The sequence below is a fragment of the Leucoraja erinacea genome, unplaced genomic scaffold, assembly GCF_028641065.1.
Source record: "Leucoraja erinacea ecotype New England unplaced genomic scaffold, Leri_hhj_1 Leri_52S, whole genome shotgun sequence".
NCBI lineage: Eukaryota > Metazoa > Chordata > Chondrichthyes > Rajiformes > Rajidae > Leucoraja > Leucoraja erinaceus.
This window is the reverse complement of record NW_026576432.1, coordinates 585,461-607,827: the sequence shown is the minus strand read 5'-3', so window position 1 is coordinate 607,827 and position 22,367 is coordinate 585,461. Positions and strand designations below refer to the sequence as shown.

General features: G+C 50.0%; 1 protein-coding gene across 1 annotated transcript; it reads right to left on the bottom strand.

Moving 5' to 3' along the window:
• Nucleotides 1-1,195: 1,195 nt before the first annotated feature.
• bcl10 (BCL10 immune signaling adaptor) lies at nucleotides 1,196-14,056 on the bottom strand. The gene is made up of 3 exons (XM_055630780.1): nucleotides 13,970-14,056; nucleotides 7,379-7,664; nucleotides 1,196-4,259 (listed from the first exon to the last, which is right to left on the bottom strand). The coding sequence occupies exons 1-3, from the start codon at nucleotides 14,054-14,056 to the stop codon at nucleotides 3,844-3,846; spliced, it is 789 nt and encodes a 262-aa protein (XP_055486755.1). The 3' UTR covers nucleotides 1,196-3,843.
• Between the last annotated feature and the right edge of the window lie 8,311 nt (nucleotides 14,057-22,367).

Below are 22,367 nucleotides of genomic sequence, written 5' to 3'. Positions count from 1 at the left end.
CACCGATGATGTGCTGCGCGGTTTTCACCACCCGTTGTAGTGCTTTCCTGTCCGCAGCAGTGCAGCTGCTGTACCATACCGTGAAGCAGGTGGTCAGGATACTCTCTATGGTACAGCGGTAAAAGTTGGTCAGGATCTGGGGGGACAGGTGGGCTTTCTTGAGCCTCCTAAGGAAGTAAAGGCGCTGCTGTGCCTTTTTGATCAGCTTGGAGGTGTTGAGGGACCAGGACAAGTCCTCCGAGATATGCACTCCGAGGAATTTATAGCTGGAGACGCGCTCCACCTCAGTCCCGTTGATATGGATGGCGGTATGACTGCCTCCTCTGGTCTGCCTGAAGTCGACAATAATCTCCTTCGTCTTTTTGGAGTTGAGGATGAGGTTATTGTCGGCACACCAGGTGGTCAGGTGCTGGATCTCATCCCTGTAGGCTGACTCATCGTTGTCGCTGATCAGTCCTACTACCGTGGTATCGTCAGCAAACTTAATAATGGCGTTGGATCCGTGCTTTGGGATGCAGTCATGGGTGAAGAGGGAGTAGAGGAGAGGGCTGAGCACACAGTCTTTAAATGTCTTCCATTGCATATCCACCGTCAACCCTTTTAGAATTAATTGCCAGTCAATCTTGGCCAATTCACGTCTCATACCCTCAAAGTTACCTTTCTTTAAGTTCAGAGCCATTATTTCTGAATTAACAATGTCACTCTCCATCCTAATGAAGAACTCAACCATATTATGGTCACTCTTGCCCAAGGGGGCACGTACAACAAGACTGCTAACTAACCCTTCCTCATTACTCAATACCCAGTCTATAATAGCCTGCTCTCTCGTTGGTTCCTCTACATGTTGATTTAGATAACTATCCCGCATACATTCCAAGAAATCCTCTTCCTCAGCACCCCTGCCAATTTGATTCACCCAATCTATATGTAGATTGAAGTCACCCATTATAACCGTTTTGCCTTTGTCGCACGCATTTCTAATTTCCTGTTTGATACCATCTCCAACTTCACTACTACTGTTAGGTGGCCTGTACACAACTCCCACTAGCATTTTCTGCCCCTCTGCATTGTTTCGCAGCTCTACCCATATCGATTCCACATCCTCCAAACTAATGTCCCTCCTTTCCTTTAATAGCCCGATGGTTGTCAGGTAAACTTCAGATGCTGCAGAAAGACAATGAATGAGGAAATTAAAATCAGTAAAAAGAAACTTTTATTTCAACCAATGTGAGCCATCACCATTTGGCACAGACACATTCTTTAATCAAGATTACAGATAAGGTACCACTCAAGCACAGGTGAGTAGTGTGATTGATACAAATCAATAAATTCCTAGTTGCTATTAACCTGAGGTATCTCTTCTCTATATGATTCATCACTCTCACAACACACCCACAAGTTGTTGTTTCATCAACGTTTAGTGGTGTATACTCTACAAAAATCTAAAACTGCCTTCTCTTTACAGAACTGATTATTTACAAAAAACAGCAGTTCCCAACTTTCCCCCCTTAGATCCGGGATTGTTTGGTGAGTAAAACCAAGAGTAAAATCATAGTGTGTACACACAAAATGCTGGAGTAACTCAGCAGGACAGGCAGCATCTCTGGAGAGAAGGAATGGGTGGCGTTTTGAGACTATGGAATTTAGAAGGAGCCAAGGTGGAGCATTTAAAGCACATCTCTGATGTGTGAAGTGGCCAGAAATACGATAAGCCGTCTCTCAAAATATTAGACAAGAAATTATGCCATTTCCTCAATTCAAATGTTTATATAAAAGGCACAACTTTCACAAATCCCAAACATTTAGTATCAGGCACAGTAGTAATGCTTAGTTTAGAGATTCAGCGCGGAAACAGAGTCCGTGCCGACCAGCTATTACCCGCACATTAACACTATCCTACACCCACTAGGGACAATTTTTTTTAACATTTATACCAAGATGAAACCAAAGATCTCGGAGGGCACAGGGAGAACATAAAAACTCTGCACAGACAGCACCCGTGGCCGGAATCTAACCTGGGTCTGGATCTGAGGCAGCAATTCTACCATCGTTCTGTTCACAGTTTCCTTCAAACCCACCCAGTTTTCACTCTCTGTTTAAACTCACCAAAGCCCCAGTCTTTAGACTTTACATATCCAGCTTGGAAACAGGCCCTTCGGCCCGCTGAGTCCGTGCTGACCAGCGATCACCGCTTACACTAACAGTATCCTACACACTAGGGACAATTAAAAATGTTACAGGAGCCGATTAACCTACCAACACGCACGTCTTACAGCGCCGGAGACCCAGGTTCGATCCCGACTACGGGTGCTGTCTGTACGGAGTTTGTACGTTCTCCCCGTGACCTGCGCGGATTTTCTCAAGAGTTCTTCGGTTTCCTCCCACACTCCAAAGACGTACATGTTTGTAGGTTATTTGCCCTGGTGTAAATATAGATTGTCCCTAGTGTGTGTAGGATAGTGTTAGTGTGCGGGGATCGCTGGTCGGTACAGACTCGGTGGGCCGAAGGGCTGTATCTCTAAACTAAACTGAAAACAAAAATGTCATCGCAGAGACTTAAACTGAACACATTCAATCCCTGTCCCAGACCCAAACAGGTTCAAACAAGTTACACCAAACGTACATGCCAGACTTCACACATATTTTTTCGAGGTGGTTGGATGAACACACATCAGATACAGATTAAGGAAATTTGGATCATGAAAAGTCTTAAAAGAAATTGAAAAAAATACAACATTTAAAAAGGTACATGGATAGGACAAGTTTGGAGGGATATGGGTCAAACGCAGGCAGGAGGGACTAGTGTAGACGGGACATCTGAGTTTAGTTTAGTTTATTGTGAAGTGTACTGAGGTACACGCTGTTTCCTGTTTCCACGCTGTATGTCTCTGTGACTCCATTTTTGCACAAACCCACTTTCTCATCCACTCCCTACACACTGGGGACAATTTACAGCCGGCCGATTAGCCTACAATCCCGCACGTCTTTGGAGTGTGGGAGGAAACCCACTCGGTCACGGGGAGAACGTGCAAACTCTGTACAGACAGCACCCGTAGTCAGGATGGAACCCGGGTCTCCAGCGCTGTGAGGCAGCAGCTCTACCCGCTGCACCACAGTGTTGGGGGAGGGGGTGTTTCGGGGAGGGTAATGGTCGGGAGAGCTGGCTTGTCCAGGGTAGAGCTGAGCTTCGGACATGTGGATGTCACTGCCCTCTCCCACTGTGTGGGGAATGACCCTCACAGGCGGGCAAGACTGAGGAAGGGTCCCGACTCAAAACGCCGCCCAGCCATTCCCTCCACGGATGCTGCCTGACCCACCGAGTTCCTCCAGCACCGAATATGTGTGTGTGTGTGTGTGTGAGAGTGTCTGTGAGTGAGTGTGATCGAGTGTGTGTCTGTGTGCAAGAGTGAGTGTTCACACGCTTGTCTGTGCGTGTGTGTGCGCATGCGTTAATGCGTATGCGCGCATGTCAGCGAATGTATGTGCGCGTGTGTTCATGTATGCGTGTGCGTGTGTCAGCATGTGTCTGTGTTCATATATGTGTGCACATGTGTGTCAGTGTGCATGAGCATATTCACGTGTATGTGCGTGTATGTATTCATGTGTACACCTGTGTTGCTCCATGATCTAGCCCGTGTATTTCCCGGTGTCTTAACTTGGTGTGGTGGACGTTGAACCTGTGTGGCCCCTGGGTAATGGCCCCTGGGTAACGGTACCCCGGTGAGTGGGGGGGGGAGGGGAGAGGTTTAGGGGTCAGTGCGGGACCAGTGATTCCGGGACGTTTCAGCCCCTCCCCACTCACACGACCCCAGGGTCGTTGGGGGAGAGGTCAGAGGGGAGGGGTCAAGGGGAGCGCGATCGGAGGGGCAGGAATTCGGAGTCGGTCGTGGTGTGGGGGGGTCCGGTGGGGGGGGGCTGGAGGTCAGGGGGGAGGGGTGGAGCACCAGGGTCGCCCGGCCTGGGCAGTGACGTGGTGGTGGGCAGAGTGGCCACAGTGAGCTTGACCAGTGAGAGGCTGGAGGGGAGGGGGCAGTAGCTGGGACAGGCAGAGGGGAGGGAGCAGTGGCTGGGAGAGGGGGCAGAGGGGAGGGGGCAGTAGCTGGGACAGGCAGAGGGGAGGGGGCTAAACTCGCCCTCTGGGTGAAAGAGGATGTTGGCCCCCTTGCCCTTGGAGGTGTTGGACTCTGTCGAGGAGAATTGCGACAAGTTGTTGGTTTTGGAGGCTTCGTCCGACAAATCCCCGCTGTCCGAGAACACGCCTGCACACGGGAGAGAGGCACACGGTCATACAACACGGCATATGGTCATACATAGAAACATAGGCAAATAGGTGCAGGAGTAGGCCATTTAGCCCTTCCAGCCAGCACCGCCATTCAATATGATCATGGCTGATCATCCACAATCAGTACCCCGTTCCTGCCTTCTCCCCATATCCCTTGATTCCTTTAGCCCTAAGATCTAAATCTAACTCTCTCTTGAAAACATCCAGTGAATTGGCCTCCACTGCCCTCTGTGGCAGAGAATTCCACAGATTCACAACTCTCTGGGTGAAAACGTTTTTCCTCATCTCAGTCCTAAATGATCTACCCCTTATTCTTAAACGGTGACCCCCTGGTTCTGAACTCCCCCAACATCGGGAACATTTTTCCTGCATCTAGCCTATCCAATCCCATAAGAATTAAATATGTTTCTATAAGATTCCCTCTCATCCTTCTAAATTCCAGTGTATACATGCCCAGTCGACCCATTCTATCAACATATGACAGTCCCACATCCTGGGAATTAACCTGGTGAACCTACGCTGCACTCCCTCAATAGCAATAATGTCCTTCCTCAAATTAGGGGACCAAAACCGCACACAATACTCCAGGTGTGGTCTCACCAGGGCCCTGTACAACTGCAGTAGGACCTCCTTGCTCCTAAACTCAAATCCTCTCGCAATGGGGGCCAACATACCATTGGCTTTCTTCACTGCCTGCTGTACCTACATGCTTACTTTCAGTGACTGATGTACAAGCACACCCAGGTCTCGTTGCACCTCCCCTTCTCCTAATCTGACACCATTCAGATAATAATCTGCCTTCCTGTTCTTGCCACCAAAGTGGATAACCTCACATTTATCCTCATTATACTGCATCTACCATGCATCTATTTGCCCACTCACCCAACCTGTCCAAGTCACCCTGCAGCCTCATAGCATCCTCTTCGCAGCTCACACTGCCACCCAGCTTTGTGTCTTCCGCAAACTTAGAGATATCACATTTAATTTCCCTCGTCTAACTCGTTAATATATATTGTAAAAAACTGGGTCCCAGCACCGAGCCTTGCTGCACCCCACTAGTCACTGCCTGCCATTCACAAAAAGACCCGTTAATCCCTACTCTTTGCTTCCTGTCTGCCAACCAGTTCTCTATCCATGTCAATACCCTACCCACAATACCATGTGCTCTAATTTTGCACACTAATCTCTTGTGTGAGGCCTTGTCAAAGGCTTTTTGAACATCCAGATACACCACATCCACTGGCTCTCCCTTATCCATTGTACTTGTTACATCCTCAAAAAATTCCAGAAGATTAGTCGAGCATGATTTCCCTTCATAAATCCATGCTGACTTTGACCGATCCCATCACTGCTTTCCAAATGCACTGCTATAACATCTTTAATAATCGACTCCAGCATCTTCTCCACCACCGATGTAGGGCAAACTGGTCTATAATTCCCAGTTTTCTCTCTCCCCCCTTTCTTAAAAAGTGGGGTTACATTGGCTACCCTCAAGTCCACAGGAACTGATCCAGAGTCGAGAGGACATTGGAAAATGATCACCAATGCATCCACAATTTCTAGTGCCACCTCCTTGAGTGCTCTGGGACGCAGACCATCAGGCCCTGGGGATTTATCTGCCTTCAGTCCCAACAGTTTACCCAACACCATCTCCTGACTAATGTGGATTCCCATCAGTTCCTCCCTCCCACTAGATCCTCGGTCCCCTAGTATTTCTGGGAGATTGTTTGTGCCTTCCTTAGTGAAGACAGAACCAAAGTACTTGTTTAACGGTTCTGCCATTTCCTTGTTTCACATTATAAATTCACCTGTCTCTATCTTCACTAATATCTTCCTTTTTACATATCTAAAGAAGCTTTTAGAGTCAGTTTTTATATTCCCAGCAAGTTTTCTTTCATGCTCTTTTTATCCCTCTTAATTACCCCCTTTGTCCTCCTCTGTTGAGTTGTAAACTTCTCCCAGTCCTCCGGATTTCATACGACACGGCACACAGTCATACGACACGGGACATGGTCATACAACAGTCGGTCAGACAACACGGCACGCAGACATACAACATGTGATCAGACTCCATGGATCACGGCAAGTCACACCAGGGCTCGAGATTAGTCTAATTTCTCGGTCCCGTGTGGACACAGGACCTTCATCCCAGCGAGTCCGCGCCGCCCACCAATCACCCGTTCACACTAGTTCCATGTTATCCCACTTTCCCACCAAGCCAATCTTGTATCCTTTACTGTCTGAGCTCTTATCGACAAGTCGACCATAAAAGACCTCATTGAAACGTACAGAATAGTGGGCGGCCTGGATACGGTGGATGTGGAGAGAATGTTTCCACTAGTGGGAGAGTCTAGGACCAGAGGGCACAGCCTCAGAATTAAAGGATGTTCCTTTAGGAAGGAGATGAGGAGGAATTTCTTTAGCCACAGGGTGGTGAATCTGTGGAATTCTTTGCCACAGACGGCTGTGGAGGCCACAAGTCAGTGGATATTTTTAAGGCAGAGATTGATAGATTCTTGATTAGTGCAGGTGTCAGAGGTTATGGGGAAAAGGCAGGAGAATGGGGTTAGGAGGGAGAGATTGATCAGCCATGATTGAATGGCGGAGTAGACTAGATGGGGCAAATGGCCTAATTCTGCTCCTATCACTAACGACCTCATCAAATGCTTTATTGGACAGTATGTGGACAATCTTCACAGCCTTGTCATATCATCTTCATCGCTTCCCAAACTAAACTAAGGAGGCCCTTTGGCCCATCGCAAGAGGGTCCTCCTAGCGAGCGGCACGGTGGCGCAGCGGGTACAGCTGCTGCCTCACAGCGCCAGAGACCCGGGTTCCATCCTGACTACCGGTGCCGTCTGTACGGAGTTTGCACGTTCTCCCCGTGACCTGCGTGGGTTTTCTCCGGGTGCTCCGGTTTCCTCCCAAACTCCAAAGGCGTGCGGGTTTGTAGGTTAATTGGCTTGGTGTAATTGTAAATTGTCCCCAGTGTGTGTAGGATAGTGTTAGTGTGCAGGGATCGCTGGTCGGCACGGACTCGATGGGCCAAAGGGCCTGAACTAAAACTATCCCCAGCAAAGCGTCGGCGACTTTTACCTTTCTGGAAGAGCTTGTCATTTTTAATTCTCTGCACCTCATCGGTGATTTTCTGCACCAGGAAGTTCTGCGTGCCTTCCCGCCGGATGGAGGCGACCAGCGTGTCCAGGCCCTTGGGGTTCTCCATCAGGTGGTCCAGGAGCTTCCCGGCCTTGCGTCTAGTCCCCACCACGTGAGAGATCTCCTCCGTGTCCTCCTTGGACAGGATCTTCTTGGCACGCAGCAAGTCAAAGTGCCGCTCGGCAAGCACCTTGTCACAGAGGTAAGGCCGTAGTTTCTCCAGGGCCTGAGTGAAGGCAGACACAACACGTAAAGAACAGGGCGATCGGGGGGGGATCGAGGGCCCATAGAAACATAGACAATAGGTGCAGGAGGAGGACATTCGGCCCTTCCAGCCAGTCATTGTGATCATGGCTGATCGTCCCCAATCAATAACCCGTGCCTGCCATCTCCCCATATCCCTTGACTCCACTTGCCCCATGAGCTCTATCTAACTCTCTCTTAAATCCATCCAGTGACTTGGCCTCCACCACCCTCTGTGGCAGGGAATTCCACAAATTCACAACTTTCTGGTTGAAAACGTTTTTTCTCACCTCAGTCTTAAATGACCTCCCCTTTATTCTAAGACTGTGGTCCCTGGTTCTGGACTCGCCCAACATTGGGAACATTTTTCCTGCATCTAGCTTGTCCAGTCCTTTTATAATTTTATATGTTTCTATAAGATATCCCCTCATCCCTCTAAACCCCAGTGAATACAAGCCTAGTCTTTTCAATCTTTCCATGTGCAACTGGCACACAAGAGGATTTAGCTTTTCAAACAGAGAAAATAGAAACTGGTTATGGGGGGGGGGGGGGAATCAACACCCCTCAGCCATCACCCCCGCCTCAGCTTTCCGTGTGTCCCAGTCACCCTGAGCCCGCGCTCCTGTTCGTGGCCTCGAGTCTCACCCGCTCGCGCTCCGGTTCCCTAAACAGACGGGCGCGGTCACAGCTAGCACGGCGCCACGGGCTGATCTCTGCAGCTGCCAAAGAGCGTTGTTGTGTTCCCTCCCCCCACGGCCTCACGCGTGTGTGTGTGTGTCCCCCATCCCCCCCCCCCCCCCCGCTATTGGGGGGAACAAATCCCCCCATCATGAATCACAAGCTTGCCCGCCTCTAGACCAGTACCTCCACTCACTCTCCTTCCCTCACCCATTTATTTTACCATCTTGCCAACTAAACTGTGTCAAAACCGGGAACAAAAAATTGAAAAATCTCATTCATTGTTAGGAAAAGAAAAAAATTGGAATTCCGATTTAAATTGAAAGAATGTCATGCCTGGCACTGGCACTGGCACGGCAATGGCATGGCACTGGCACGGGACTGGCCCTGGCCCTGGCACTGGCACTGGCACGGCGGCACTGGCCCTGGCACGGCAATGGCCCTGGCACGGGACTGGCCCTGGCCCTGGCACTGGCACTGGCACGGGGCAATGGCACGGCACTGGCCCTGGCACGGCACTGGCCCTGGCACGGCACTGGCCCTGGCACTGGCACGGCACTGGCAATGGCCCTGGCACTGGCACGGCACTGGCAATGGCACTGGCAATGGCACTGGCACGGCAATGGCACTGGCACGGCAATGGCACGGGCACGGCACTGGCATGAATTGACCTTCAGTGATCTCCCATCCCCATTCTTCTGGTTTCAATTGTCCTGTCGTCCCTATCCAGATCTTCATGTGAAAGTACACTGGCAGCCTATGATGCCATGTAGCAGCAGATGTTGGCGGCAATGTCTGACGCTCCACGATGTGTTCCTCTGTCCCACCTCCTCACAGAGACACTTGTACCCCAGAGCATCTATACCTTCGCCCTTCTTGCCAGTCAAGATGTAGACTAGGGCCTTTCTCTCCTGCATCAGTGATATCGTTCTCTTGCTGCTCCCTCTTTTGTAGATTAATTCCCAGGATGGCGGGACTGTCATATGCTGAGACTATGGAGCCGCTGGGCTTGTACACTCTGGAGTTTAGAAGGATGAGAGGAGATCTTATTGAAACATATAAATGATTAAGGGTTTGGACACGCTAGAGGCTGGAAACATGTTCCCGATGTTGGGGGAGTCCAGGGGCCACAGTTTAAGAATAAGGGGTAAGCCATTTAGAACAGAGATGAGGAAACAGTTTTTCTCACAGAGAGTGGTGAGTCTGTGGAATTCTCTGCCTCAGAGGGCGGTGGAGGCCGGTTCTCTGGATACTGTCAAGAGAGAGCTAGATAGGGCTCTTAAAGATAGCGGAGTCAGAGGATATGGGGAGAAGGCAGGAACGGGGTACTGATTGGGGATGATCAGCCACGATTACATTGAATGGCGGTGCTGGCTGGAAGGGCTGAATGGCCTACTCCTGCACCTATTGTCTATTTTAAACAGGTCGGCAAACTTGCTGGAAATCAACATTGTTCCGGACTTGCTCTAGGGCTTGTGCTTTGCCTGCACCATAAACTCTTGATGTTGTTTCACACCCGAACAATGCATGTACAGAGAGTAGTCCGAAATATTTGATGACAATTTCTTGAATGCTATAATTATAGTGAAGTTAAAATGCATTCAAAGGCTATTGAAGGTTGTTTGAATGCTAATGAAGGCTATTTCTGGACTGAACCATGAAATACCACTGCTACCAGTTAGACAACTTGCCACCTTCCAGACTTTATTAAATAAATTATGAAATATGAATTTTCTCTAATGCAAGTTACACCAATTTCCCACGCCAGGATTTATTTAGGACTTTTAGTATGGATCATTCTGGAATGTACTGCAATAGAATACATTATTTTGCAATTAGTGCTGGCTAACCCCTTCAAGTTTGCTGGATAGACTGGACTAATACTGGAACTTTCACTTCTAGGATGGGAGATGAGTACAAACTCCGTGCATCATAGTGTTAGTGTGCGGGGATCGCTGGTCGGCATGGACCCGGTGGGCCGAAGGGCCTGTTTCTGCGTTGTATCTCTAAACTAAAACATTAGTGATAGACCTCAAGATACACGTATGATCACAGTCACACATGGCGGTCAGCGATGGTCCGAAGGTCGGACAGCTGGCCGGGCTGCCGACCGACCGACGGGGCCACGGGCGAGGCGCTGCTGCTGCTGCACTCCATGGGCTGCACTACGTCGGGACGGGTGAGGTGTGAGCCGGACGCTGCGCTCTGACCCGACAGTTCCCTCGACCCGAGTAGTAGCGGTCAAATACGGGACAAGGGCGGTCCCGTACGGGACAAACCGATTTAGCCCAATATACGGGATGTCCCGGCTAATACTACGGGACTGTTGGCAACACTAGCTCAACATGTGAGGAGTAGAATCAGTAATTAATCATCCCGTCAGAAGCAGCATTATTGGTGTCAAGACCAGCCTCATTTACATTCTCTTCAAATCTCCCTCCTGGATCCTAAAATGACAACAATATCTGTTGATTGTGTGAGAATGTTAAACCTGTTGCATCCTCATTCTTACGTTCAAACCACCTCAGGATACAAGGCATCGCTCACTCGCACATTGACACACAGGGCCCACCAGCAACGGGAGGGGCGATTCCTGGAACCTCCAACCTCGTCACCGTCGGTACAACGTTCCCTCCCTCCCTCCCTGCGCTGGGCCACACCAGCCACGTCACACCCGACCCTGCAACTTTCACTCCCTGTATCAGCGAGTACTGCAGTTCCTGAAGCAACTAAGCCACGCCTCATGCTTCAAAGGCCAGAGCAGAATGGTAGTGGATTGTGGACGCAGCCCAGACCATCACACAAACCAACCTCCCTTCCATCGCCTCCATCTACACCTCACGCTGCCTCGGCAAGGCCAGCAGCATCATCAAGGACCAGTCTCACCCAGGTCACTCCCTCTTCTCCCCTCTCCCATCGGGCAAGAGGCACAGAAGTGTGAAAATGAATGCACACCTCCAGATTCAGGGACAGTTTCTTCCCGGCTGTTATCAGGCAACTGAACCGTCCTCTCACCAACTAGAGAGCGGTCCTGACCTTCCATCCACCTCATTGGAGACCCTCGGACTATCCTTGATTGGATTTTGCTGACTTTACCTTGCACTAAACGTTATTCCCTTTATCCTGTATCTGTACACTGTGGACGGCTCGATTGTAATCATGTATTGTCTTTCCGCTGACTGGTTAGCAAAAGCTTTTCACTGTACCTCGGTACACGTCACAATAAACTAAACTAAACTGAAATATATTTGATATTAGGTGAAAAGCTTGTGCGATGGGGAGTGGGAAGTAGAACAGAGAACTGCCCAGTACAGCTCTCCATAATAACTGTCCAACCTCTCTCTGTCAATAGACAATAGGTGCAGGAGTAGGCCATTCGGCCCTTCGAGCCAGCACCACCATTCAATGTGATCATGGCTGATCATCCCCAACCAGTACCCCGTTCCTGTCATATCCCCATATCCCCTGACTCCGCTATCTTTAAGAGCCCTATCTAGCTCTCTCTTGAAAGTATCCAGAGAACCGGCCTCCACCGCCCTCTGAGGCAGAGAATTCCACAGACTCACAACTTTCTGTGAAAAAGTGTTTCCTCGTCTCTGTTCTAAATGGCCTACCCCTTATTCTTAAACTGTGGCCCCTGGTTCTGGACTCCCCCAACATCGGGAACATGTTTCCTGCCTCTAGCGTGTCCAAACCCTTAATAATCTTATATGTTTCAATAAGATTCCCTCTCATCCTTCTAAACTCCAGAGTATACAAGCCCAGCCGCTCCATTCTCTCAGCATATGACAGTCCCACCATCCTGGGAATTAACCTTGTAAACCTACGCTGTACTCCCTCAATAGCAAGAATGTCCTTCCTCAAATTAGGGGACCAAAACTGCACACAATACTCCAGGTGTGGTCTCACTAGGGGCCACATGGGACTAGTGTAGATGGGGCATGTGGGTCGGCATGGACGTGCTGGGCTGAAGGGCCTGTTTGACTCAGGCACGTGCTGTCAGGGAAGGCAAGGTAGGCACTGCCTACCCAGACAAAAATTATAAAATGATAATGATTAAATATAAATAGTAAAGGCACGGGAGAATGATGACTATCGAAGAGATCGATCATTTAGGTAAGAATAATTCTCCGTGCTTCATCCGCAGTACATGTAACAGGGGAAAGTGTGTGCAGCCCACATGCCGTAGACGCTGCTTCAGGCCGTCTATGAGTCCCTATCCTACTCCTTCCAAAGTCCACAATCAGTTCCCTGGTTTTGTTGGTGTTGAGGGCCAGGTTATTGTGCTGGCACCATATGGACAGTTGCTCGATCTCACTTCTATACTCTGACTCATCCCCATCAGTGATACGCCCCACAACAGTGGTGTCGTCAGAGAACTTGATGATGGAGTTCGCACTGTGGTTGGCTACGCAGTCATGAGTATAGAGTGAGTACAGCAGGGGGCGGAGCACACAGCCTTGAGGTGCTCCCGTGCTGATTGTTAGCGAGGCTGACACATTTCCACCAATACGAACAGACTGGCCTGTGAATGAGGAAGTCGAGGATCCAATTGCAGAGGGATGAGCAGAGACCCAGTTCTGCGAGTTTGGTAACCAGCTTGGAGGGGATGACTGTGTTGAATGCCGAGCTGTAATCGATGAATAACAGCCTGACATATGAGTTTTTGTTGTCCAAGTGGTCCAGAGCGGAGTGGAGGGCCAGTGAGATCGCATCCACCGTTGATCTGTTGTGACGGTAAGCGAACTGCAGTGGGTCCAGGTTTTTGTCGAGGTAGGAGTTGATTTGCTCCATGATCAACCTCTCAAAGCACTTCATCACCACCGGCGTTAGTGCCACTGGTCGATAGTCATTGAGGCACGTCACCTTACTCTTCTTGGGCACCGGTATAATTGATGCCCTTTTAAAGCAGGTGGGAACCTCAGACTTCAGAAGTGAGAGGTTGAAAATGTCCGTAAAAACTCCAGTTGGTCCGCACAGGTTTTTAGAACACAACTGGGTATATCATCAGGTCCAGGCACTTTTCGGGGGTTCACCCCTCTGAAGGATTTCCTGACGTTGGCCTCTGTGACAGACTGAAATTCCATCACAGCGAATGGGGGATCGGGAAGGCACATCAGTATTCTCCCTATCAAAGCGTGCATAAAACGCATTGAGCTCGTCAGGGAGTGATGTTTCGCCGACATTCGAGCTGCCTCCTGGTTTTGCCTTGCAGGAGGTGATTGCATTCAGGCCCCGCCACAGCTGCCGAACATCTCTCATCCTCCAGTTTGGAGCAGAAGTCCCTTTTGGCCTTTTTGAGGGCCTTACCAAGGTCGTATCTGGACTTCATGTAGGCCACTGTATCATCGGACATGAATGCCCTGTGTCTGGACTTTAGAAGAGTGCGGATCTCAAAGTTCATCCAAGGTTTCTGATTGGGAAACACTCGAAAGGTTTTTGTAGGGATGCAGTCCTCCACACATTTCTTTATGAAGTCTGTAACGACTGTGGCGTATTCGTTCAAGTCCGTTGCCCAGTCCTTGAACATTGCCCAGTCTACAGACTCCAAACAGTCCTGGAGTTTGTTCCTCTGTCCCACCCCTCCGACCAGCTCTGTACTGTCCTCACCTCTGGGGGTGCGATCTTCAATTGCTGCCTGTAGGTCAGGATAACGGAGGTGAATTCTCTCGGGAGGTAGAAGGGACGACACTTCATAGGTATGTTACAGAACCTACCTGAATCGTCATTAGGAATCTGCCCTCAGCCATGTCCGCGATTTTGGCGCTGTTTGGAGGGGGCGGGTTTAAAACGCGATTTTTACTAGGCTGTACTAATCGCACATGTTCAGCCTAGTAAATCATTAACGAAAAATCGCTGCAAGACCCGGTCGCAAAAGGTATTATTAGTTTTATAGGCCTCGATAATATAGTTCTAATAGTTTTTAAATTACTGTCTGATTCCGCAACCTCTCGCAGCCCCAGGGTTTTATAAAGCAAACAATTAAAGGTATGTACCTTATTTTTACATTAAATGGGGCATATATATAACCCTGTATATCAAGTTATCTATAGCGAGTAGTTCATTTTGGGCTTTTTATATCCCGCAGTATTTTTCTCGGCATTTGAGGGCACTAATCCAGCGCGATATCAACGTTCTAAACCAGCGCGTTCCACATGAACCCACTAGAAAGCCGATTTAAATGGGCATTTATTTACAGCAATTGAACACTAAATTCCTTCCATTTGGCCTATAAATTAATGTAAATTAGATATAAAAATCATGTTATATTGTGAATTATTTGTGAATAATCTTTGGACACTTAGGCTATTTAAAAATGTTAATCTTTCCTTAAGAAATGGGCTTTTGACTATCCAAGATCACAGCTTTTTTGTAATGTCCATTGAAAATCAATAGGGAACAAGATGCTAATTTCCGAGTATGAAAATGGCCATATCTTTTTTAATACTTGAGATATGAAAGTGAATTTGGTGTCAAATTAAACTTATTGTTATGCTTTATCTGATGGGATAAATTGCAGACTTGATTTTTAAAATCTCAAAATTTTGTAACATTGCTACACTTCACCGCCAGATGTTCCAGGTGTGGAGAGCAGGAGTTGGACAGGACTGCTACGTCGGAACACCACGCAGAGTTGACCATGAGGCAGACGCCCCCTCCTCTCCCTTTCCCAGATGCCAGTGTACGGTCCATATGGTGGATGGAGAACCCTTCAGGCTGGACCACTGAGTCTGGGGAGCTGGGGGTGAGCCATGTCTCTGTGAAACAGAACACAGAGCATTCCCTCAGCTCCCTTTGTCTCACATCCCTCATTCTCTCCAGAGATGCTGCCTGTCCCGCTGAGTTACTCCAGCATTTTGTGTCTATCTTTGGTTTAAACCAGCATCTGCAGTTCCTTCCTGCACACTCACACTCTCCCACACACACACTAGTTACAATTTACAATTTTACCGAAGCCAATTAACCTACAAATCCGCACGTCTTTTGGAGTGTGGGAGGAAACCGGAGCACCCGGAGAAAACCCACGCAGGTCCCGCTGGGGAGAACGTGCAAACTCCGTACAGACAGGACCCGTAGTCAGGATGGAACCCGGGTCTCTGGCGCTGTGAGGCAGCAGCTCTACCCGCTGCGGCACCGTGATGCCCGGCTGGGACATGCAGTGAGGATCTCCGCATCACACATTCCGTCTGCCTGGCGTAATCACCGTCTATTTTGGACTTGCGGGGCACGTTTTTTTAACGGTGTCACGTATATCACGGACATTGTGGGCTGAAGGGCCTGTTCCTGTACTGTACTGTTGCGTGAAGCGGGGGTGAAAGGGTCATACCTCAATGTCTATCAGCTGCTTTAAACTTTAGAGATACAGCACGGAAACAGGCCCTTCGGCCCAAATAATCTCCTCTGCCTGCACGTGATCCATCACGAGAGGAATCAGTTCCGGGCACTGTGTTATAGGGAAGATATTGTCAAGCTTGAAAGGATTCAGGGAAGATTTACGAGGATGTTGCCAGGACTAGAGGGTGTGAGATACAGGGAGAGGTTGAGTAGGCTGGGTCTCTATTCCATGGAGCGCAGGAGGATGAGGGGAGATCTTATAGAGGTGTACAAAATCATGAGAGGAATAGATCGGGTAGATTCTCTTGCCCAGAGTAGGGGAATCGAGGACCAGAGGGCACAGGTTCAAGGTGAAGGGGAAAAGATTGAATAGGAATCTCAGGGGTAACTTTTTCACATAGAGGGTGGTGGGTGTATGGAACAAGCTGCCAGAGGAGGTAGTTGAGGCTGGGACTATCCCAACGTTTTAAGGGATCTAAATCTAAACATTCCATGTGACACAGGTACATGGATAGGACAGGTTTGGAGGGATGTGGACCAAGCGCAGGCAATTGGGACTAGTGTAGCTGGGACATGTTGGTCGGTGTGGGCAAGTTGGGCCGAAGGGCCTGTTTGCACACTGTATCACTCTGTGACTCTGTGTGTCCATCCCCTGCATGTGTTTCACCAGATGCTATTCTTTCTCCTGTCTCTGCAGACGACTTGATTGTGATCATGTATAGTTTTTCTTTGACTGGTTAGCACGCAAACAAAAGCTTTTCACTGTACCTCGGTACACGAGACGAAACTAAACCCTCCATGTGACAATCTATAAGCCTCGTAAACGCCACCATCATATCTGCGTTCAGCACCACCCCTGGCAGCGTGTTCCAGGCACCCACCACCCTCCGTGTATAAAAACTTGCCCCACACATCTCCTTTAAACATTTGCCCCTCACCTCAAAACAATGTCCTCTAGTCATTGACATTTCCACCCGTGTGAGAAAGGTTCTGACTGTCTACCCTGTCTCCGCCTCTCACCCAATATCCCCACGGGCGTCACGGTGGCGCAGCGGGTAGAGCTGCTGCCTCACAGCGCCAGAGACCCGGCTTCCATCCCGACTACGGGCGCTGTCTGTACGGAGTTTGCACGTTCTCCCCGTGACCTGCGTGGGTTTTCTCCGGGTGCTCTGGTTTCCTCCTAAACACCAAAGACGTGCGGGTTTGTAGGTTGGATGGATTTAAGAGAGAGTTAGATAGAGCTCTAGGGGCTGGTGGAATTAAGGGATATGGGGAGAAGGCAGGCACGGGTTATTGATTGGGGACGATCAGCCATGATCACAATCAATGGCGGTGCTGGCTCGAAGGGCCAAATGCCCTCCTCCTGCACCTATTTTCTATATTTCAATGTTTGATTGGCTTCTGTAATTATAGAGTATTGTCCCTAGTGTGTAGGACACCAAGTTAAACCAGTGTGCGGGGATCGCTGGCCGGCATGGACCCGTTGGGCCGAAGGGTCTGTTTCTGTGCTGTGCCTCTAAAGTCTAAAGCTGCTGACAGACATTGAGGGATGAGCCTTGCACGCTCTCCCCCCCCCCCCCCCCCCCCCCCTCCCCCCCCCCCCCCCAAGCAAAGCACACAGACAGTACAGCACAGGAACAGGCCCTTCAGCCCACAATGTCCGTGCTGAACTTGATACCAAGTTAAACCAATCTCCTCTGTCTGCATGTGATGCATATCCCTGCATGTCCATGTACCTGTCTATAAGCCTCTTAAACACCACTATGGTATCTGCCTCCACCTCCACCCCCACCCCTGGCAGCGCGTTCCACGCACCCACCACCCTCTGTGTATAAAGACACACAACACCTTCAAACTTTGTCTCTCTCGCCTCTAGTCTAGTCATTGACATTTCCACCTGTGGGAGAAAGGTTCTGAGTGTCTACCCTGTCTCTGCCTCTAAACCATTACGTCACCTTCTGCTCCAAGCCCCACAACATTCTGTTTCCCTGCGGTAACAAGATCCTGCAGGTCTCTCAGTCTAGTCATTGACCCACCTGTGGGAGAAACGGAGTGTCTACCCTGGCCTCAAACCATTAGTCACCTTCTGCTCCAAGCCCCACACATTCTGTTTCCCTGCGGGTAACAAGATCCTGCAGGAACAGTCCCCACACTGTGGTCACACAAGTATCACAGGATTATGGTCCCTCCAGATTCATTCCAATCCCGCTGTTTAAACTTGTTCATAAATTCATAACTCAGAATTAGGCCATTCAAGTCTACTCCGATATTCAATCATGGCTGATCTAAGACAGACACAAAATGCTGGAGTAACTCAGCGGGGTCAGGCAGCATCTCTGGAGAGAAGGAATGGGTGACGTTTCGGGTCGAGACTTCTTCAGACCAATAATGTCTAATACTAATACTAATGTTTTGCTTTGATAACTGCTTTTATGTATTGTTATTTTATATTTGAAATTTCCTTAGAATGTATTAGTTATTCTTTGAACCTGTAATAAAATTAAAAGATGATTCCAGTCAACGTTGGGAAAGTTATAGGGGGACTTGTCTCCACCATGTTTTGTGACCCAGGTGTTGGAGCTAGTCGCAGGTCACCTGCGTGACCCGGGACTGGCTGTAGCGCCCAGGTCAGCTCGTTTGCCCAGGGACTGGCTATAGTGCCCAGGCTGATCTATCTCTCCCTCCTAACCCCATTCTCCTGCCTTCTCCCCATAACCCCTGACACCCGCACTAATAGAAAATCTATCAATCTCCACCATAAAAAAAACCCAATGGCAAACAGTGTTTACTTGGCAAAGAATTCCACAGATTCACCACCCTCTGACTAAAAAAATTTCTCCTCATCTTTCTGAAGAAACGTCCTTTTCATTCTGAGGCTGTGTCCTTTGGTCCTAGACTCTCCCACTAGTGGAAACATCCTCTCCACATCCAGGCATCGTAGCGCATCAGTTCCAGAGACAAAGTCCAATGTCCGCAATGGGGTAGAGGTGAATAGGACAGTACCCTGGCTTATGGAAGGGCCGTTCAGAAGCCTGATCACAGAGGGGAAGAAGCTGTTCCTGAGTCTGGCGGTGCGCGCTCTCAAGCTTCTGTTCCTTCTGCCGGACGGGAGTGGGGAGAAGAAGGAATGACCGGGGTGGGACAGGGACAAGTCTTTGATTATGTTGGCTGCTTTTCTGTGGCAGTGTGGCATCTGGTCTGTGTGATGCAGTGGAGATAGTCCTCACATTCCTGGGCGATGGGATCTCAGACCACCTTTGCTAGGCCCAGCGTGGAGATGGAACCATCTGGAAGGTCCATAAAATGCCTGCACTTAGAGGTTTAAGGAGATTCTGCATCTCACTGAATACTCAACAAACTTATATTTGTAGTTTACTGACACAGCGCGGAAACAGGCCCTTCGGCCCATCGAGTCCATGCCGACCAGCGATCCCCGCACACTAACACTATCCTACACACACTGGGGGACAATTTACATTTACACCAAGACAATTAACCTACAAATCTGCACGTCTTTGGGGTGTGGGAGGAAACCGGAGCACCCGGAGAAAACCCACGCAGGTCACAGGGAGAACGTACAAACTCCGTACAGACAGCACACGTAGTCAGGATGGAACCCGGGTCTCTGGCGCTGTGAGGCAGCAGCTCTACCCGCTGCCATGTCGAGTGGAAAGTAGCCAGACTGGTCGCATCACTGACTGGTTCGGTAATTCCAACACACAGGATGGCAAGAGGCGGTGGGGAGCGGTGGACTCAGCCCGGACCATCACGGGGACAGCCCTCCCCACCATCGACATCATCAACACCAGCCGCTGTCTCCAGCAGTGGTATCTCTCATCACGGACCCCCACCAGCTGCACCCCACCCTCTTCTCAACCGATCAAGGACAGTCCGAGGGCCACCAATGAGGTGGATGGGAGGTCAGGACCGCTCTCTAGTTGGTGAGAGGACGGTTCAGTTGCCTGATAACAGCCGGGAAGAAACTGTCCCTGAATCTGGAGGTGTGCGTTGGTTTTCACACTTCTGTACCTCTTGCCCGATGGGAGAGGGGAGAAGAGGGAGTGACCGGGGTGAGACTGGTCCTTGATGATGCTGCTGGCCTTGCGGAGGCAGCGTGAGGTGTAGATGGAGGCGATGGAAGGGAGGTTGGTTTGTGTGATGGTCTGGGCTGCGTCTACAATTTGCTGCGATTTCTTGCGGTCTTTGACGGAGCTGTTCCCAAATGGTTAAGGACTGGCGCTGGCATTTCTAAATCAAGTGCCTTCGGTTGAATGAACCTAGACCTTTGATCCATTATATGACAGTCACATTCATGAAAGGGAGGAGTGAGTAGAGGGGGGAGGAGGGGACAGTACCTGCTTCCAGCTCAGGTGAGTCGACAGTCAGACAGACAGAAACATGCTTGCTTCACAATCACCATGCAGGCCGGCACGGTGGTGCAGCGGGTAGAGCTGCTGCCTCACAGCGCCAGAGACCCGGGTTCCATCCTGACTACGGGTGCTGTCTGTACGGAGTTTGCACGTTCTCCCCGTGACCTGCGTGGGGTTTCTCCGGGTGCTCCGGTTTCCTCCCACACTCCAAAGACGTGCAGGTTTGTCGGCTAACTGGTTTGGTAAAATTGTGATTTTGCCATCGTGTGTGTAGGATAGTGTTAGTGTGCGGAGTGATCGCTAGTCGGCACGGACTTGGTGGGCCGAAGGGTCTGTTTCCGCGCTGTATCACTAAACTAAACTATTCAGGAAGTCCTGTGGGCCTCCTCCATTGCCAGAGTGAGGCCGTGTGCATGGACAGCACCTCATAGCTCTTTGCAAAGATAGATACAGAGTGCTGGAGTAACTCAGCGGGTCAGGCAGCATCTGTGGAGAACTATCCATGCTTGTCCCGCTGAGTTACTCCAGCACTCTGTGAAACGTCACCTATCCATGTTCTCCACAGATGCTGCCTGACCCGCTGAGTTATGGTGCAGCAACATCTATGGAGCTAAGGAAATAGGTAACGTTTCGGGCCAAAACCCTTCTGGAAATAGGCAACGTTTCGGGCCGAAACCCGGAAGGGTTTCGACCCGAAACGTTACCTATTTCCTTAGCTCCATAGATGCTGCTGCACCCGCTGAGTTACTCCAGCACTCTGTGAAACGTCACCTATCCATGTTCTCCACAGATGCTGCCTGACCCGCTGAGTTACTCCAGCACTTTGTGTCTATCTTTGGTATAAACCAGCATCTGCAGTTCCTTCTTATTGCAAGTAAGAATTTTACAGAGCCGTTGTCAGTACATTTCACAATCACACACTGGAATCTTGACACAGCCTAGACCATCACACAAACCAGCCTCGGCCCACTGGCTCCATCTACACTTAACGCTACCAACATAATCATGGACACTATCTCTAACACCTCTCTCCCCTTTCACGATCTCTGTCTCCATCACAGGAGATAGACATTCGACTCTCATCTATTTGTCTGAAGAAGGGTCTATCTTCGATTTAAACCAGCACCTGCAGTTCTGTCTTACACATCTATTTAAAAACCCACTGACTCCCACAGCTATCTAGACTACACTTCTTCCCACCCTGCTTCCTGTAAAGACTCTAACCCCTACTCCCAATTCCTCCGTCTACACCACATCTGCGCCCAGGATGAGGTGTTCCACACCAGGGCATCGGAGATGTCCTCATTCTTTAGGGAACGGGGGTTCCCCTCTTCCATTACAGATGTGGCTCTCACTGGGATCTCCTCGATACCCCGCAGCTCAGCTCTTGCTCCCCCTCCCCCACATTCATAACAAGGACAGAGTCCCCCTTGTCCTCACCCTCCACCCCATCAGCCGTCACATACAGCACATAATCCTCCAACACTTTCACCACCTCCACCGGGATCCCACTACTGGCCACATCTTCCCATCTCCGCCCCTTTCTGCTTTCCGCAGAGACCGTTCCCTCCGCAACTCCCTGGTCAACTCGTCCCTTCCCACCCAAACCACCCCCTCCCCAGGTACTTTCCCCTGCAACCACAGGAGATGCAACACCTGTCCCTTTACCTCCCCCCTCGACTCAATCCAAGGACCCAAACAGTCTTTCCAGGTGAGGCAGTGGTTCACTTGCACCTCCTCCAACCTCATCTACTGTATCCGCTGTTCCAGGTGTCAACTCCTGTACATCGGCGAGACCAAGCGCAGGCTCGGCGATCATGTCGCTGAACACCTCCGCTCAGTCCGCCTTAACCTACCTGATCTCCCGGTTGCTCAGCACTTCAACTCCCCCTCCCATTCCCAATCTGACCTTTCTGTCCTGGGCCTCCTCCATTGTCAGAGTGAGGCCCAGCAAAAATTGGAGGAACAGCACCTCATATTTCGCTTGGGCAGTTTACACCCCAGCGGTATGAACATTGACTTCTCTAACATCAGATAGCCTCTAACAATTCCCCCCCTCCCCCTTCTCCACCACAAACCCCCCCATTTCTTCCCCTCCCCCTTATGCCCCATCCGGACTCACCTATTTCTCCCCTCTCCCCCACATTCCTAGAATTCTTTACTGGTCCTGTCATTCAGCCCATCGAGTCCATGCTAGCTCTCAGATGAATCCCATCACTCCTCCCCCAGTGTCCCCCCCCCCCCCCCCCCTCCTCCTGCCCCAAATACTGGGCGACAATTCACTGCCCTGACCCACACTAGCT